This window comes from Scyliorhinus canicula, chromosome 2 (assembly GCF_902713615.1).
Source record: "Scyliorhinus canicula chromosome 2, sScyCan1.1, whole genome shotgun sequence".
NCBI lineage: Eukaryota > Metazoa > Chordata > Chondrichthyes > Carcharhiniformes > Scyliorhinidae > Scyliorhinus > Scyliorhinus canicula.
In genome coordinates this window covers 203,215,275-203,229,011 of record NC_052147.1, presented here as the reverse complement: position 1 = coordinate 203,229,011, position 13,737 = coordinate 203,215,275, and the positions used below count along the sequence as shown (strand labels likewise).

The following is a 13,737-nucleotide window of genomic DNA, read 5'->3' as shown; positions in this document are numbered from 1 at the left end:
TCTAGATTCCATCCATTACAATGTGTACCTCCTAGGAATCTGGGATTGATACGATAGATCAATTTAATTATCCATTTTAGTAAATATTTGCAGTATTCTGTTATTTATTGAATGCTTAAGATATAAAATTATTGTATTTGCCATTTATTATTTTCAATATTTATCAATTTAACAATTTAAACTGAGCTTGTGTGAATGAAAACAAAAAAACAGATGCCACTGAAATAACGTGGAAGTGTCCTCTCTCAATGCAGTTTTTGAATTAGTAAATGGGCACAGAATTCTATGGTGAGGCATTTTCTCAAAGCTGCTATTGGTCCACTGTCACACCTCATCTGAAGTACACCAGAAACCCAATTCACAAAATGCACGGTGGCACAGTGGTAGCACTGCTGCCTTAAAGCACCAAAGACCCGGGTTCGATTCCGGCCTTGGGTGATGGTGTGGAATTTCCACGTTCTCCTGATCTTCTATACTCCTTGTGTCTGCGTGGGTTTCCTCCAGGTTCCACCGCCAGTCAAAAGATGTCAAGGTTAGGCAGGGTTCACGGGGATTAGGCAGAGGAGTAGGCCTTTGTAGGGTGTTCTTTCAGAGGGTCGGTACAGACCCAATGGGTCGAATGGCCTCCTTCTGCACTGTAGGGATGCTATAAAATTAAACTGAAATATTTCTGCGACACTTCCAGCGAGGTTACGATTTCAGAGCAATGGCAGCTCTGAGAAAACTGTGGGCTCATGAACTTCATAGCTTATGGGAAAACTTGGGAAACTACTATACAGGCATGAAGGATGGAATACAAAACAAAAATCCTGTTGCACAAAAAACGTTGCAGAGAACTATGGCAATCAACGTTCTTTACAATATCATTGCACGTAACATCCTATCCTGAAGATTAGTATGAATCAGCATTTAAATGTAAATGTTCCTGTTACAATCTTGTTCTAGTAAAATGACGTTCAATCACACAAGACCATCTTTGATGGAGCAATAATTTTCAAGAAAGTGTCTGATCAAAATAACACTATAACACCATGCGGAAAGTAGAAAGAAAATATAGCATGCCATGTATTCAATATTATGTTCCAATCAATAAGGGAAAAAAATACTTCTCAAAGAAGTTCATAAATATTTTAATATATTAATATTTATCATTTTAATACGTACACCTTTTAATATATATAGATACAGGGGTGGCACCGTGGCACAGTGGTTATCACTGCTGCCTCACAGCGTCAGAGATCCGGGTTCGATTCCGACCTCGGGCGACTGTCTGTGTGGAGTTTACATATTCTTCCCGTGTCTACGTGGGTTTTCTCCAAGTGCTCCTCCAAGGTTTCCTCGCACAATCCAAATGTGCAAGTTAGGTGGTTTGGATATGCTAAATTGTCCCTCCGAGGGTCGTGCAGACCCGATGGGCCGAATGGCCTCCTTCTGCACTGTAGGAATTTTATGATTCGATAACCTGGACCAGGCTATGCACAAATAGATATTACTTTTCATATCCGATGTATATATAGGATGGCTGAAGAAGTCAACACTCAAAATATTAAGGCAATTGATAAAGTGACTTTTAAAAAAATAAATGTACCCAATTCATTTTTTCCAATTAAGGGGCAATTTAGCGTGGCCTATCCACCGACCTACACATCTTTGTGTAGTGGGGGTGAAACCCACACAAACACAGACAGTGACCCAGAATCGAACCTGGGACCTCGGCGTCGTGAGGCAGCAGGGCTAACCCACTGAGCCACCGCGCTGCCCGATAAAGTGATTTAACATTAAACAGCAGATTATAGCCCAGACTTCACAGGTATTAAAATACCAAATTACTTCAAGTTTTCAGCTTAATACGCTTTGGCACAAGAATTTATGAACATTAAAATCGCACAAACATCTAGTAAAACAAATAAGTAGATCAATACAAGGCTCACCTGTCAGTCAGAGGAGTAATTACTAACCGAGGAGTATTACCAAGATATTCATATGAATACTGAAACTGAGCATCACAGATATTAACAAAGCAGTGTTGTTGATTATCATCCCATCTTTGTCGCAGCTGTGATAGCCAGGTGAATGACTGACTATTCGTGACCTAGCAACAAAAAAAAATGTAATTTGAAAAATTATGCATATTATATTTGAACAGTTTCTCAAATAAAATAGCTAATCTACTTTCATATTTTTTCTTTATACTTTATCAGATACCTTATGGTATTGAGTAAATGTGAAAGAATTAAAACATCTATCTTTTGAAAAGACATTGGCCTGGATTCTCCGAGCCTGAGACTAAGTGTTAACGCTGGCGCAGGATTTGTGGGCTTCCATGACAGCAAAACTGGCACTGCATCTGGACCGATTCAGCAACTGTTGAGGGGCTAGCATGGGCACCACGTGGAACACAATCGATACCAATAAGAAACGTTGCCGGATCCACGATTGACGCTCAGGAGGCTGACAAGCTGCAGCCACATATACATACTTCACTCCCCACACACACCACCCCAGCCAACAAGATGGCAGCAAGACGCGCGGCCCAACGATTTACAGCGCCGAGCCCGAGACCCTCCTGGTGGAGGAGAGAAACACCAATCTGTACCCCAGCCCAGGAAAGAGGGTGCCACCCCTCGCCATTTGCCATGCCTGGACGCAGGTGGCAGAGACGGTCAGTACCACCAGCAATACCATCCGGACTGGCCAGCAGTGCTGTGAAAAACTGCACAACCCCCTTGGGGCGGCCAGGGTGAGAATGCAACACTGTTTCGGCACTAACTCCCGTCCCACTCCCCCATAATCCTATCTCCCCCCCCCCCCAAACCCGGTGGGTGGCCGAACCCACACCCTGCACCACATGTCGGCACCCATACCCTGCACCCATGTCGACTGGGTGCCCTGGGCACTGAGGCCACCAGCTACCAACCCCCTGGCTGCATGCATCAGACTGTGTAACACTGTCGTTTTCTGTACCTGGTGGAGGTGGTGCACCCCGTGTGCTCCATGGCCGATAGCATGCAGACCCTAGTCGAGACCAGAGCGGGCCTCCAAGTCTAGCAGCGCGAGGTGGTGGCGGGGCCTCAGGAGATAGCTCTGCTTGTGCCCCCATTCCATGGACTATCCCGGGGGTGACGAGGTGATGGGGTGCGTGCCAGTTACTCCTGCAGGAGAGATGCCGCAGCAATAGGACCACCCACCCCCCCCTCCCTCCCCACAGCACCTAGGACCACCCCCCCCCCCCCCTCTCAGGTTCCTGCCGCATCTGGTGGGCAGGGGACAAAACAGGGCGGCACCACACCACCTGGGACACCCGAGCAGGTCCGGTCGCCCAGAAGACAGTCGCCAACAGGGACCCAGGTCGCAGGGCGGGCATCACAGCAGGCCGCCTCCAGCCCTGATGAACCATCTGGGGATCCGCCTAGAGGTAGCGTTAGGTCCGTAAGGCCAGAATGTTAGACACCAGTTAAGTCAGTGCAGGGCACAGTTTAGTTTTAGTGGCTAATAATAATAATAATCTTTATTGTCACAAGTAGACTTACATTAACACATCAATGTGAAAAGCCCCTAGTCACCACACTCCGGCACCTGTCCAGGTACCCAGAGGGAGAATTCAGATTGTCCAATTACCTAACAGCGTGTCTTTCAAGGCTTGTGGGAGGAAACCGGAGCACCCGGAGGAAACTCACGCAGGCACAGGGAGAACGTGCAGACTCCGTACAGACAGTGAATCAAGCCAGGAATTGAACCTGGGACCCTGACGCAGTGAAGCAACAGTGCGAACCATTGTGCTACCATGTCGCCTTGGGACATACCTGTAAATATTTGTGCACATTAAGCACCTGTTTACACCGTTACAACCTTCCTCTGTGTTCTGTCAGATGGGTGTGAGGGGTGGCTGATCTGGGCTAGCCAGAGTGGGGGTGTGGGGGGGGGGGGGAATGAGTAGATGCTGTGGGTGGATTGGGCACACCTCCCCCGCCCCCTCCCCATACCCCTGGTCAGTTCCCCCCCCCACAACTAGCCGGTGAACCTGGAGGCATTCAGAGCGTCCCATGCGCGATGTTCCTGTCGCACTTATAGTGGCAGCCTCCCGTGCCTGCCTGGACCCCATGTCCTGACCGCCCTTGCCCTCCCCCACGGACAAGGACTGGTGTTCATCCTCCTCCTCCAGCACATCGCCCCTCTGCAGCGCGATGTTGTGGAGGACGCAGCAGGACACCACAATGCGGGTGACCGTTTCAGCACCATACTGGAGGGCCCTTCCAGAGCAGTCCAGGCACCTGAACCGCATCTTCAGGATGCTGAAGCACCACTTGATTATGCCCCTGGTTGCTGAATGGGCGTCGTTGTAGCAGCTCTCGCTTCAGTCTAGGGGCGCTAAGCTAATCACATTCATATGTTTCGGTCCTGTCCAGAGCTAGAGGAATACTAGAAGGAGGTTTTTAGGGTAATTTCCAAGGTGCTGCACGTGAAACTGGACCCGGGTCTCCGGGAGGCCATATTCCGGGTGTTGGACCAGGCAGGGTTGGAAACGGGGGCTGAGGCAGATATCGTAGCCTTTGCCTCGTTGATTGCCCGAAGGCAGATCCTGTTGGGATGGAGAGCAGCCTCTCCACCCTGTGCCCTTGCGTGCCGGGGGGACCTGTTGGAATTCTTGACACTTGAGAAGGTTAAGTTTGAACTGAGGGGAAGGACGGAGGGGTTCTACAATTCATGGGCATTATTCATTATGCACTTTCAAGAACTTGATTGATGCACAATCAATAGACACGAAACGTAGATAAAGTCCGAACGATAGGCTTTAATACGCAAGACGTGGACCCGGCAGCAGACGTACATAAGAATGGCTGACTGCCAGGGAACACGGGTTCTTATACCCCGCCTCGTAGGCGCAGCTACCTTCCTCTCAGCCAATCGGCTGAGAGGCACATGACATACCTGTGCCAATGGGCAGCGAGTCCTCTGAACCAATGGCAGCTCACACTCGAGGTACCTTAATACCCCTAGTCATACTACCACATTCACCCCCTGTTGAAAAAGGAACCGGGGGGTGGGGATGCGTGCACGGGGAACGCGGACATGGAGGGGGGGGGGGGTGCGTGCCCCGTGAGTATGTGAGAGACTGGTAGTATGACTAGAGATGTTAGGTCGTACCATTTCATTGATGGCTGCCCGCTGTCCCGCAACTATTTATAAAATACATAACACAGTAACTATGTACAGTTTGGGAAATGGGAGAGAAAAAAAATGGAGAACAAGCAAAAACAAGAGTTCATCAGCAGTTCACATGGATTCGATCAGCCAATCGGGTGCCTTTGATGTCCTGTGCGACCTGCGGAGCTGTGCCGGCGATGTTGGAGTGGTGGGCATCCGTGACTCCGGGAGCGATGATCCTGTTCTTGCGTCCGTACCCCTAGTCGGAGCTAGCGGGGGCCAGGCCGGGGGAGGGTCGTCCTGTCCACTAGGTAGCGTGTGTGTAGGTGTCGGTGGGGCCGGGGGGTGCACCCACCGGGGGCAGTTGGGGGGGGGGGTTGGAGGGTGCTGGCGCCCGGGGGGGGGGGGGGGGGGGGGCTGAGTCGAAGACACTTGATGCGAAGCTCCATCCTTTAAAATATTGCATATTAAATTTCATAGAATTTACATTGCAGAAGGAGGCCATTCGGCCCATCGAGTCTGCACCGGCTCTAGGAAAGAGCACCCTATCCAACCCCACACCTCCACCCTATCCCCATAACTCAGTAACCCCACCCAACACCACGGGAAATTTTGGACACTAAGGGCAATTTAGCATGGCCAATCCACCTAACCCGCACATCTTTGGACTGTGGGATGAAACCGGAGCACCCGGAGGAAACCCACGCACACACGGGAGAACGTGCAGACTCCGCACAGTGACCCAAGCCGGGAATCGAACCTGGGACCCTGGAGCTGTGAAGCAATTGTGCTATCCACAATGCTACCGTGCTGCCCACTCCACAATGCTACCGTGTTGCCCAATCAATGGACACGAAACGTAGATAAAGTCCGAACGATAGGCTTTAATACGCAAGAAGTGGACCTGGCAGCAGACGTACAGAAGAATGGCTGACTGCCGGGGAACACGTGTTCTTATACCCCGCCTCGTAGGCGGAGCTACCTTCCTCTCAGCCAATCGGCTGAGAGGCACATGACATACCTGGGCCAATGGGCAGCGAGTCCTCTGCACCAATGGCTGCTCACACTCCCAGGTACCGTAATAACCCTAGTCATACTACCACATGGATAACATCGAACATTAGTTGGGGGGATGGATGGGAGGGTTGGGGGGAGGGGGGCTGTGTGTATTAAGGGTGACTATGGGTGATTCCTGATTATTTTTTGTCATTTGTTTATGTAAACATGCGGGCTAATATTTGGGGTTTGGTGGGAAGATGGGATGGTTGTTATTGTTATGGGGATTGACATATTTGTTACTGATTATTGTTAATTGATCGTGGGTGTAAATTTGGGAGAAAATGTGAAAGAGGAGGATAATCAAAATATTTTTTAAAAAAAGAACACCAAGAGAATTTCCCTGCTCTTCTTCATTTATTTTTACATATATCAGAGCGACCCTGTTTGCCAGGTCACGAGACAATGTAGTATCCTTCAAGTACTGTCATGGGGTATCTGCTTAGATTACGTGCTGAACACTCTGGAGTTGTGTTTGAACAAATGGCCTTCGGGCTCACGCAAAAATTGTCACACTCAGACACAGCTGACATGGAATAGTTATTTCAAAAGACTCATATCAGAAAGATCATTGTATAAGAGTCTCATTTGTCATCCTGGGAAACAGTTTAAATTGATCTATTCAGTAGCATTCAATATTTGACCATAATACTGTTGGTAATGTTAAATTACATGGTCATTTGTCGTGCCTATGAAATAGTGTAACAAAAAATACAATTGTAACAGCTCAGAGGCAACAGAGTCAACAAAGTAACTTTTTCCATAACTTCATTATTTTAATTTTTTGTATTTCTAAATCAGCTTTTATCCCTGCGAAATTCAACAGTGCCGAATACAAAAGCATCTCTTCCATTTTCTGTACTGACAAAGGTTGTAAATTTAGGATTTTGCAAAAACAAATGTTAATCATGGATGGCACGGTGCTGCTCTCCAACGGCCAGACCAGCATCCCAGCAGTTGCAGGCGCAGCACCCCCCCCCCCCCCCCCCCCCCCCCCGCTCCCAACCCCTCTGACCCAGAAAGCTGCGACCCCCTGCAGGCCCCAAGCACTCCTTCCACTCCCCCCCTCTACAGTCGCCCCACACTCCTAAAACTCAACTCCACAGCCTAACAATCACTAATATTGCTCTTTTAAATTTACTTGCAGGTCTAGAGATCCTCCATACTCTGAATGAAGACCGCAATCTGGAAAGGACACTGCGGACCCCAACACACGGACCCGGTCATCACCCCATCCGCAACCGCGATCCCAGAGACGTCATCCACTTACCGGCCTTCACTCCATCCACCCGGAGCGTGGTCTGGACATCCACCAACCTGTGAAAACAAACCGCAGCCCGACAGCGACCTGGAACACTCGACCGCGCAGACCCACCTACCGACGTAAGAACCGCAAGCAAGGCAACAAATCCTCCATCCACACACCGACCAGAGTGAATAACCTCATTGGACACAACTATTCCCTTAACACTGCATATTCTCACCGTCTCCCAGGCTCGGAAAGAAGCAGTAACTCCAGGAAGCGTGGAAAACGTGCAGGCCTGCAGGTGAGAGTGAAACCACGCGGCCCCAAAGCCCCTCTGCCTAGCTTACTCCTAGCTAATGTCCAATCTCTAGAAAACAAGCTAGACAAACTTAAAGCCAGACTCACTTTTCAAAGAGAACTAAGGGACTGCTGTGTGCTCTGTTTCACGGAGACATGGCTCACTCCTGCTTCACCGGACTCTGCCCTGCAACCAGAGGGCTTCTCAATCCACCGAATGGACCGTACGGCGGCCTCAGGCAAGGCAAGGGGAGGTGGGGTCGGCCTCCTAATCAACACCTCCTGATGCCTAGATGTAGCAACATGATGGAACCATCAATTCACCAGACACGTGTTTCCGATATGAATATAGGCTTTAATCAACTTACTACAGAGCCAGCCTGTTACCCGTTGATGAACTCTCAGTGAACTGCAGGCTGACTCTGGACAAGGGTATTTATACAGCAGCATTAGGGGGAGGAGTCATGGGCGGAGCCAAGGGTGGAGCCCTGTACAAGCTCCTGAGCATTCCTAGAGCTACTCCCCCTAGTGGTCGGATAACGCTACTGCGCTTACAAAGATATAGTGTGAATTATCATGTTACATTCACCACACAACACTGGCAAGTTTCTGCTCCCCAGACCTAGAATACCTGACGTTAAAATGCCGCCCCTTCTACCTTCCGTGTGAGTTCAGCTCCGTTATCCTGACGGCAGTTTACATCCCACCACATGCGGATGTGAAAATCGCACTGGACAAAATTTTCACCACCACAAATAGTCTTGAAACGAAACATCCCAAGGCCTTGTTCATTGTAGCTGGGGACTTCAATCAGGCCAAGCTCAAGAGCATACTACCAAGTTACCACCAACACGTCACCTGTTCCACCAGTGGCCCAAACATCCTGGACCACTGCTACACAAATATCAAACATGCCTACCGCTCTCTCACCCGCCCACACTTTGGCAAATCTGACCACAAGGCTGTGCTCCTGCTCCCGGCTTATAAGCAAAAACTGAAGCGGAAGAATTCGTCAAAGAAAGTCGTGCATTGTTGGTCTGAGGAATCGGACGACCTCCTACGGGACTGCTTAGAGTCAGTAGACTGGCCAGTATTTAAAAACTCTACGACCAGCCTGAACGAGTATGCCACTACAGTAACTGACTTCATTAGTAGGTGTGTAGAAGATTGTGTGCTAAAGATGCAAATCTGCGTGTTTCCCAACCGCAAACCCTGGATGAACAGGGATATCCACTGCTTGCTGAAGTCTAGGTCTGATGCGTTCAAGTCAGGCGACCCTGACCTCTACAAGAAAGACAGATATGATCTAAAGGAATCCATCAAAGATGCCAAAAGACAGTACCGGACCAAGTTCGAGTCCCAGGCCAGCCACACGGATCCCTGCTGTCTATGGCAAGGTCTGCAAGACATAACAGGTTACAAGATGAAGGCATGTAAAATCGTCGGCTCAAACGCACCCCTCCCTGATGAGCTCAACGCATTCTATGCCCGCTTTGAGCAAGAGGTCAGCGAGAGCGAGCCCTTCACCCAAAAGCCGCGGATGAACTTGTATCTGAGATCACCACTGCAGACGTCAGAGCAGCCTTCTTGAAGATAGAACATAGAACAGTACAGCACAGAACAGGCCCTTCGGCCCTCGATGTTGTGCCGAGCAATGATCACCCTACTCAAACCCACGTATCCACCCTATACCCGTAACCCAACAACCCCCCCCCCTTAACCATACTTTTTAGGACACTACGGGCAATTTAGCATGGCCAATCCACCTAACCTGGATGGCCTGGATGGGGTGCCCAGACAAGTACTCGGGTCTTGCGCGGATCAGCTGGCGGGGGTATTCGCAGACATCTTCAACCTCTCTTTACAACAATCTGAGGTCCTTATCTGCTTCAAGAAGACAACCATCATCCCTGTACCAAAAAAAGTCAAGCAGTGTGCCTTAATGACCATTTATTTATCATTTTTCTATTCTACTTCACTAGGAACAGTTGAAACTGAGCATCGTGGAATAATTGCATCACTAGATCCACAGCAGACTTGAACGTTTGAAGCACGCAGAAGTGATTATCCACAGAGACTGTTTCGTTCTCAAAATGAAGTTGGTTTGTCACTTTTGCACCATACTCCCCAAGGAGGCAGATGAATTTCCTGTGTTCCTTTCCAATCCAAGCTCTCATTTCGTCCTGCAGTTGATAATCTGACATCCATCATCATGAAGTGCTTTGAAAGGTTAGTCATGGCACGAATCAACTCCAGCCTCCCAGATTGCCTTGATCCACTACAGTTCATCTACCACTGCAACAGGTCCACAGCAGACACCATCTCCATGGCCCTGCACTCTACCCTGGAACACCTGGATAACAAAGACACTTATGTCAGACTCCTATTTATTGACTACAGCTCAGCCTTCAACACCATCATTCCTACAAAACCCATCTCCAAACTCCGTGGCCGTGGCTCCTCCTTCTGCGACTGGTTCCTGAACTTTCTAACCCACAGGCCACAATCAGTAAAGGTAGACAACAACACCTCCTCCACGATCATCCTCAACACCAGTGCCCACAAGGCTGTGTCCTCAGCCCCCAACTATACTTTGTATGCATCCATGACTGTGTGGCCAAATTCCCCTCCAACTCGATTTTCAAATTTGCTGATGACACCACCGTAGTGGGTCGGATAAGGAATGAGATAGAGAATCTGGTGAACTGGTGCGATGACAATAATCTCTCCCTATATATGGTATGCATTGTTTGCACAGCATGCAAGAAACAATACTTTTCACTGTATACTAATACATGTGACAATAATAAATCAAATCAAGATCAAACTGCCGCCTCACAGCACAATTCAATTCAGGCCTCGGGTGTGTGTGTGGAGTTTGCACTTTCACCCCGTGTCTGGGTGGGTTTCCTCCGGGTGCTCCGGTTTCCTCCCATAATCCTTGGGCGCAATTCTTGGCCCCCACACCGGGTGGGAGAATAGCGGGAGGGCCTCCCGACATTTTTCACGCCCTCCAGCTATTCTCCACCCCCCACGCCCGACCCATGCCACGAATCGGCGCTCGCCGTTTTTTACGAGGCCGATGGGCCGAGCGGCCGGGCCTTCACGCCCGTTTCAACACGGCAGCAAACACACCTGCTTGCTGCCATCGTGAAATGGCACCAGATGCCCGTTTGGGGCATCTGGGGGCCCGATTGGCACGGCAGTACCACGGCCGTGCCAAGGGAGGCATAGGCCCGCAATCGGTGCCCACCGATCTCGGGCCGTGCGTCCGTAACGGACGCACTCTTTTCCCTCCGCTGCCCCGCAAGATCAAGCCGCCACGTCTTGCGGGGCGGCTGAGGGAAAATACGCCAACTGCACATGTGCGGGTTGGCATTGTCCAACCTGCGCATGCGCGGCTGACGTCATCGGCCGCGTCAGAGGGCGTGACGCTTGACGTGCGGCCTTGACGACCGTCGTCAAGGCCGCGCCGCCATGACGCATGGGGCCGTACTCCTAGCCCCGCCCGGCGGGGGAGAATTGGCCCCGGAGGTGGGCGTGAAGGCTGCCGTGGGTCACAAGCTCTAAAAACCACTTAGCATTGTGTAAACAAACATTGGGAAATTGATAGCAGCGATCAGAAAGCCTGAGTTGCCAATCGAACAATAGTTTCTGTGGGGTACAGGTGCTTCAACAACTATTGATTATCTGGGCTTTCAGCCAAGCATACATAATGAGGATCTGGATGAGTGACACGTTTATTGGTTTGTAGTGAAGTTACATTTTTCCAACATAATAGAAAGTTATGAATGAAATACTTTTTTAAAAAGTTTCTTTTTTAACACATCTCCCTATTGCATTAATTGGTTCTATACAGTATATTGTGGATCCATGGGCATATAAGTGTCAATGCTTGACATCAGGCATGAGGGGCTTTGGGGGCAGGAGAGGAACATAGGTGGAAGGACTGAATTTGGCAGAGAGGCATGAGAGACTGTGGTAGCTGTGTGCAAAGGCAGAGCTTGGCACAGGGGACTTGGACAGAGTATATGCAGGGAGCATGTGGGCCACAAGAGTTGCGCGGAAAGGCAAAGTTTGGTACAGGGAGCCAGAGGAAGGCCTTTTGAATTTACCTTTTCAAAGGTCCACTCATGCAAACTAGGACTCCATGAACCATGATTCTTTAAAAAACTCACCCAACCCCATGAAAATTGCAGAGTACGCTGATAACCCGGGTTCGAATCACGGCCCTGGGTCACTGTCCATATGGAGTTTCACTCCATGTCTGCATGGGTTTCACTCCCACAACCCAAAGATGTGCAGATTAGGTGGACTGGCCACGCTAAATTGCCCCTTAATTGGAAAAAAAAATAATTGGGTACTTTAAATTTATATATAAAAAAATAAAATTGCAGAGTAGGAGATGCCTACTACAAAATGTGGCCAATAAGTCTTGAGTGCCAAATGCGGCTTTTGACAGGAACTTGCTCGCACCCTTTAAAGGCACTCCCAAAAATCAGACAGTCCGGGAATGGGGTCGGGAATCCTGGAAACGGGACTGCCTGCCATTTTTAAAGGGCTTCCGAGACATCCTAACTTGGTGAAAATGCAGGCCAATATTTAATTAATTGACATATTAGCAACATCTTGCAAAATTAAGAAAGCAGGATACAGAGATATAGGGGCTCAAAATGGTAATTTTGTTTGCTTTCTATCCCCTCAGGCCACATAACCAAAGTTTTAAAAACATTTCTGAGAAGTCATTATTTTCTGCATAGATCACTTGCGCGTAAACTGTATTTTCAAAATAAAACTATCTCAAATGTAAGGATTTTGCCATTCTGCCATTTGCAATGGTACAATGTGCACTTTGCCTGACTCCAATAGTGAATGCATCTGGCTTTTGAAAACAAGGCTTGGAATCGCATTGACCTGACAAAAATATATCATAGAACTTCATATGGTAGAAGTAATGTATAATTAAAAGAAACAGAAAAATGCTTTTTTTAATAAAAGCTCCATCTAATTCGCATACATTCAGCACTGAACATCTTAATCTACCATCTGTTATTCTGTTCCTCTATACATGACAGAATTATTAATGGATTGAATGCAATTAAAATGGGCTTCATTTATTCAACAGAACAGATTTTTCTCAAGATCATTTTAAAACACTTTGACATAAATGCAGTGATTAGAGATTGAAGATTCAATTTATTTAAAAAACAAAGATATCAAGGGTATGCAACATCTGAATGAATATTGAGTAGTGATGTGCAGTGTGTAGAACCAGTTTCAGTTGTGTAGCACTTATGTAAGCTCTAACTGCAAAGACAAAAATAAAAAGGACGTGCATTAAAACAGCATTCGCTCGAAAAGCGTTGTCGTCAAAACTTTGAGGAATTTACACTAAATACCACAAAGTAAATCTTGTAGTTTAGTTGGTAAATGTAATTATGTAGCATATTAATGGAAAGGACACAACTGACTGAATCAAAACATTGTCATTTCTTTCCAGAAACAACTGAGCAGCCCCTTTACAAGGAAATTATGTTTATTTTATGCTTTTAAGAATGCATTAGGGTAATTGCTACAACAAATTACCTTCTGTGCTATGAGCTTTGCTACAACATCTCTGGCATGTACATCAATTGTACAGATTGTCATAATCTTCTGACGATCACCATGGGTGAGCTCCCCTAGTAGCATGTTTATAAGAGCATTTAGCTGAGCAATCTGCAATAAAAATAATTATATTTGACTATTCAAAAAGATAGGGTACAGTACATTACATGTCATACATTGATTACTTATTCCAGAAAGCGCTATATTTGCAAGGCATCCCCTGTTCATGTATTAACTAAAATATAAAAACTGTGCTTATTGAATATCTGAAGCAAACTTAATGGATAGTGAGGGATGCAAATTAGTCTAATCTTATAGACTCAATATTATACTTTACACATTATGAAGATTATGACCAGAACATCACAGAAGAATAAAAGATGGAT

At 47.7% G+C, this 13,737-nt stretch overlaps 1 protein-coding gene across 1 annotated transcript in view; it reads right to left on the bottom strand.

The window, feature by feature from the left end:
* Positions 1–13,737, bottom strand: part of LOC119962304 (dynein heavy chain 11, axonemal-like) — a 690,045-nt gene that overhangs the window by 512,889 nt on the left and 163,419 nt on the right. The window contains exons 15-16 of the mRNA XM_038790290.1: positions 13,331–13,462; positions 1,932–2,092 (exon numbers count right to left, since the gene is read on the bottom strand). Of these exons, the coding sequence (XP_038646218.1) occupies positions 1,932–2,092; positions 13,331–13,462 (293 nt within the window). The remainder of the gene's footprint in view (positions 1–1,931; positions 2,093–13,330; positions 13,463–13,737) is intronic.